The sequence below is a fragment of the Rhagoletis pomonella genome, unplaced genomic scaffold (assembly GCF_013731165.1).
Source record: "Rhagoletis pomonella isolate Grant_MI unplaced genomic scaffold, Rhpom_1.0 Rhpom_scaffold_00003, whole genome shotgun sequence".
Classification (NCBI taxonomy): domain Eukaryota; kingdom Metazoa; phylum Arthropoda; class Insecta; order Diptera; family Tephritidae; genus Rhagoletis; species Rhagoletis pomonella.
The window spans coordinates 33,292,116-33,297,844 of record NW_023458557.1 but is presented as its reverse complement, the minus strand read 5'-3'; the positions used below and the strand labels follow the sequence as shown (position 1 = coordinate 33,297,844).

Sequence of the window (5,729 nt, the reverse complement as noted above, 5' to 3'; positions counted from 1 at the left end):
TTTTTAATTTGTTTGAGCAAAATCGGACTAGTGGTTCTCGAGTTATGTCAAAAAAAAGACCACCAAAGGTGACAATTTCCCCGATATGATAGTTACTAACTTCAAATCGATATATCTCGATTTCTAGACGTGACCCAGCGAAACGCCGGGACACGTATAATTTTTTTAAATTTGTTTGAGCAAAATCGGACTAATGGTTCTCGAGTTATGTCAAAAAAAAGACCACCAAAGGTGACAATTTCCCCTATATGATAGTTACTAACTTCAAATCGATATATCTCGATTCCTAGACGTGACCCAGCGAAACGCCGGGCCACGTATAACTTGTTTTTGACCGATATAAAATTTCCCGTTGGTTTCATCCCATCCCGATTTTGACTGTCGCATAGTGTAATTAACTACCAGGGAGTAGCATTTTCCCCGAATTTCAAACTTCGAAAGAGCTGTTTGACAGTTTTTTGATAGCTCAACTCCGCCATTTAAATTTAAAAATTCTCAGGGAATTTTTATTCATGATAGGAGGAAAGGGAAAATAGAGACAACTCCCAGGGAGTTTCTGTTTAGAGTCGGCCCTTATAACTTTTCTATTAACAAATCGATTTGCAAAAGATTTGGATCTATATACTTTGAAATTAAATAAACATAAAAATAAGAACAAAAAGTTTGCAGCTTTTAGGTGTAATTCACAGTGGAATATCGATGCGACTTAAAATTGTGTCCGATTTCACCCATAAATTTGCAGAGAACTCTTAAACTGATAATTTGATTGCAAAACATGGTATATCAAGTCCATAGGGATTTCGAAGATCTTGCGATGTGAGAATCAGAACCGGATATTTTTGGAAAAAATTGAAAATGCTGTTTTCTCAATTTGGAATAAAAACGATAACTTCGCGAATTCTTAAAACCTATCCTACTATTTTTATATTTGATCTCATATTCGGATTCTGTGAGTTATTTTACATAGCAAATGACTATAAAATCCACGATTTTCAACTATTTTGTTAACAACTTTTTTCCCTGAACGCATGTTTTTTTTTTTAATTTTGAAATGCAACGCGCAAGTACTTAGAGTTATCATATTCGAATAAAATGTTGCGCAGCTTATTTTTAGACCAAAAGAAATAACGAACGGTCTAATACACACATATAAATTGAATACCGAATGTTTGCTTAAATTGCTTAACTTCGACAATTTTTATACAATTGCATTAGGTGAGGTACCAATTTATTCGAAAATAAATGTTATTTTAGGTAAAAACTACAAACTTTAATAGAAATTTTTGAAATCAGCAATGTCCAGGTGAAAAAATAAGAAAAATATGGGCTTATTAAAGTTTAAGCGATGAAAACTTCCAACAAGCTTAGTCTAAAGCATAAACAGATGGCAGCGTTGATCCGGATATTATCTGCAGTTGATCCGGATTAAGTCCGAGTTAATCAGGATCAACGCTGCCGTCTGTTTAAGCTTTAACAATATATTGTTATACACCATTTTAAAAGTCTATAAATCCCCTTTTCAAAACATGTTCGGTTTTTATCGGATGAAAAATAGTCAAACTGTTAATAGATAAGCGCATCAAGTACGAACATAACGATTTTTTGTAAAAAATTTATGGTTCAGAAACTATACGGAATTTATTTTCATGTTGTACTCGACCATAGCTACAACCTACACTAGGTTTTGTTTGGGCATATTTCATTACTTTTTTGTGTAGCAACGTGTTGTAATAAACAACTTACCTGAAGTTGGGCCAGTTGATTCATGCTTTGAATTTTGGTCAATTCTAGCATTTCTTGCATAAACAGCAAACCCATTTCCCCATCTTCGGGACTCTTCGCCTGTCAAAAGAAACATTAATAAATTGAATAAGTATAAAATATGTAGAATATCCTTGCAACTTCAGATTAGTGTGACCGTCTAAATTAAATTCATATACTTATAAAATACATTCATATGCACATACCAAGATGTCTTAATTGCTAATCAGCAAATATCAAAAGGAGCCCTTGAAAAGTCTTTTGTTCTTTAAAAAACTTATTTTATACCTTTCATGAACATGAAATGGTATCACTTTGGCACGATGTTTGTAAGTACCAGAAGAAGAATATATAAATATATAGACCCATGAAAATGTATGCCAATAAGGCAAAACGCTGAACGTTAACATAATAACGTTGAACGTTTATCCATATTCATGTTTGTCTGTCCGTCTGTCTGTCGGGTTGAACGCAATCTAGTCCCCAGTTTTAGAGATATCCGACTGAAATTCGGTAAAAGAGTGTATTTTTATAATGTATTAATCATTTGTCGGAACCCGCAAAATGGGACCACTATGACATATAGTTTCCATTAGGGTGTCCCTTATATGGCCAAGTTTAAAAAAAAATTACCGAATACTTCGGGAATTGGCTTCAATTGCTTCCTTTTATAAAGATGAACTCGACTGTAAGGTTTCAGCTTATTTAGAGAATTTTCAGGTGTGCTACAAACACTTATAAGATTATGAAAAACGAGAGACGAATTAATTTTTTGTCAGTTTGTTATTATGTTAACGTGAAATTAAATCCAAATCATTAAAACATTTTGGCAGTATTTTTGTTTGAAAACCCATTTAAATTGTTTATTTTTAAATCTGCAAGGTCCCCTTTTGCTATTAATAAATGTTTTATATTGGATGGCTGGCTTTTTTTGCGTTCTGCTCATTCTTTAAGCCATTTGTCTCCTTATCTGAATTGACAAATTTTTATCAGATCAGAAAGACAAAGAGCAGATAATTTCTCATTGAGATACCATAATTGCCCTTAAAATTTTTTGAGTCCCATATACTTGAGATACATTTTTGTAAGTATCTTCATATTACAAAATTTCTCGCAAGAAATTTAACAAATGTTGAGGGGCGGGGGGTGAAATAACACAAGCGACAATAACGAACACTTGTTATTTCCCAATTGAATGTGAAATAACTGTATGCTTTATTTCATTTCTCGTTGAGCAATAAGACCAACTTTTAACCCTAACAACTGAGTAATAAAGCAAAAGCACTAGCACATAGGTAGTCACCCAGTTACATTTGACAAAAAATAGTAGTACATGAACAAGTTAAATGGACGAATTTGTAAGTCTACAATTTTGAAAGTGTCCAGCGTCGCGGCGGTCCGCGCAAATTTGTTGACGGAGACCGTTTCGATTGTTATTTTCGTGGGTTTAAATAATACAATTTTATAAAAAAATTAAGTAAAATATACTGTGCATGATTGTAAAAGTCATCATAAATGAATTTTCTCGATTTCTGTGTTTTCGTGAGCGGCAATACGGACAATACGAAAAATTGGCTCAAATAATGGAAACCAAAAGGGATATTATGCGGGGTTTTCAAAGAGGAAGTCCAGTTGTTTTTGTTTTCATTATCTATAAATAAGACTGTGCAATGCACTTAATACAATTTGAATACAATGAATTTATATAAAATTACTGGACGTATGTACATACACACATACATAAAAAGTGGCGTTACATAAAAGATGTTTTTATTATTGCACTCGTTTTTACTAACTTTTTAAAAACACTGGCTTTCAGCGGTGAGTAATGCAGTTCAAGATGAATTTCTAAAGATTATTCACTCAGCCGAAAAGGATCAAACATGTCCCTAAATCTCCGCCTTTCAACTTCCGCATCAGCAATCTGGGACTCGTTCTCCTCTTCAAGCAATAACGCCGCGGCTATAGATTTCATTCTTATAATTATGTTTCGGTGACATGGTGTGAAATAAAGTCAATTGACATTATTACCCTTTTAAAAGCGAAATAAAATCCATTGACACTATTGCTCTTTCAAACATTAAATTTGCTTACCTTCGCGGCGGCCAGCGTCCGCGCACCACACCACATCACGCTACGCCGCGGCCCCCCTTCCCCCTCTCCCGACGTGCTGTAACGCAGGTAGATTTATTTTTTGTATACGTTGAAATAAAATTTTTATATATTTTACATATCAAGGGCTTATATTCAATAATACCCTCTATCTGCACACTTTGATCCTGATATAAAAATCCACCTAAGATTTAACTGTCATCGGTGATATTAATGCTACCTTATATAACGCTTGACAGAAGAATTTACACTATTATAAATTGGAAATCAGAAGTGATACATCAGTGATGACAGGTAATAAGTCCCAGATGGTTTCTAAAATCACAAATTAGTTTTTGTGCAAATTGCAGATAGAGGGTTTTAGTGAATTTAAGCCCTCGATATTTCACATTTTTATATTTGTAAGTTATTGGAAGATTTATGCTGTGTTTTGGCAACAACTTATCTACAGTAAAAAAGCATATAATTTGTGTTTCAAAAGTGTGTGAAAACCAAAAACCAATCAATTAACTTATATGATTTCGGTTCCGATATTAAATAATAAATAATTGTTTATACCCGCATTTTGGCACACTGGCTTTAGCTTCATAAGCTGCTATAGTTTGGTGGCAAATATTTCTTTTGTTTTGTTTCGATTTCACACATTCCTAGGTAACCAGCTGATCTCGAAGATGTTTTCGCTCCTGCTCTTCTTCTTTCGATTCGATCGTATTTCAGAATACCAAATTACGATTGTAGCGGAGCAAGGGTTGCCAGATTTTAAAACGGAGAAAGTACATTTATATTTTCGATGGAAAAAAGCAGTACATGACATAAGAAAGGAGTACAATTTTTTTTTAGTTTTTTGTGTAATTTATTGTTCCAAATTACCATTAAATAGGTACAAACAAACAAAGATATCTTAGAAATCTTTTTCAAAGCAACAATAAATGTGAAAAATAAATACAGTCAGTCAATAAAGTTTAGGTACAGCGAATTTTTTACAATACGGGCAACTATTTTTTAAAAATTTTATTTTTCGATAATTTCTTAAAAAAATATGGTAAATTCTACAACAAAAATCTCAAAAATCAGGGTTCCGAACCTTGTGCAAAATTAAAGAAAATTCCGCAAAATTTTATTCAAATATTGCAATTTTTATTTACGCTCTCTAGAAAGAAGTTGGGTATGCAGTTTTTTAGCCCATTCAATTTTAGTATAACAAAGTGCAAGTTTGTGGTAGCTAGGACTTACCATTGATTTTTAGGATTTTTTTTGTTGAAGGTGTCGCTCATTTTCTCCATATAAAATAATGTTTGATAATTTTTTTATATGGAAAAAATGTGCGACACCTTCAACAAAAAAATTTCCCAAAACTCAATGGTAAGTCCTAGCTTTACTTGCACTTTATTATACTAAAATTGAATGGGCTAAAAAACTGCATACTCAAATTTTTTCTAGAGAGCATAAATAAAAAGTGCAATATTTGAATGAAATTTTGCAGAATTTTCTTTAATTTTGCACAAGGTTAGGAACTTTTCTTTTTGAGGTTTTTGTTGTAGAATTAACCATATTTTTATAAAAAATTTGCAAAAAATAAAATATTTAAAAAATAGTTGCCCGTATTGTAAAATATTCGCTGTACCTAAACTTTATTGACTGACTGTAACTATATGGGTTGGCTTTCCAATAGGGTTGGTTGTTAAAGAGATGGAGATCGAAGGGGGAGTGAACGTGGCACCTTTTCCGACCTTTTTGGAGAGGGCATGAGCCGCCATTGACAAAAATGTTACTCCCAATCACCTAGGGCCCCTATGGTTCCCTAAGGACCCCTTTAGAAAAATTTCCAGAAGTCACAATTTTCACTTGCGTTTTTT

At 33.0% G+C, this 5,729-nt stretch overlaps 1 protein-coding gene across 3 annotated transcripts in view; it reads right to left on the bottom strand.

Annotated features, from left to right (window-relative positions):
• The window catches only part of LOC118735153 (ER degradation-enhancing alpha-mannosidase-like protein 3), a 434,164-nt gene that overhangs the window by 206,835 nt on the left and 221,600 nt on the right, over window positions 1–5,729 (bottom strand). For all 3 annotated transcript variants that reach the window (XM_036464787.1, XM_036464786.1, XM_036464788.1), the window contains exon 6: window positions 1,744–1,842. In XM_036464787.1, coding sequence (XP_036320680.1) covers window positions 1,744–1,842 — 99 coding nt within the window. The remainder of the gene's footprint in view (window positions 1–1,743; window positions 1,843–5,729) is intronic.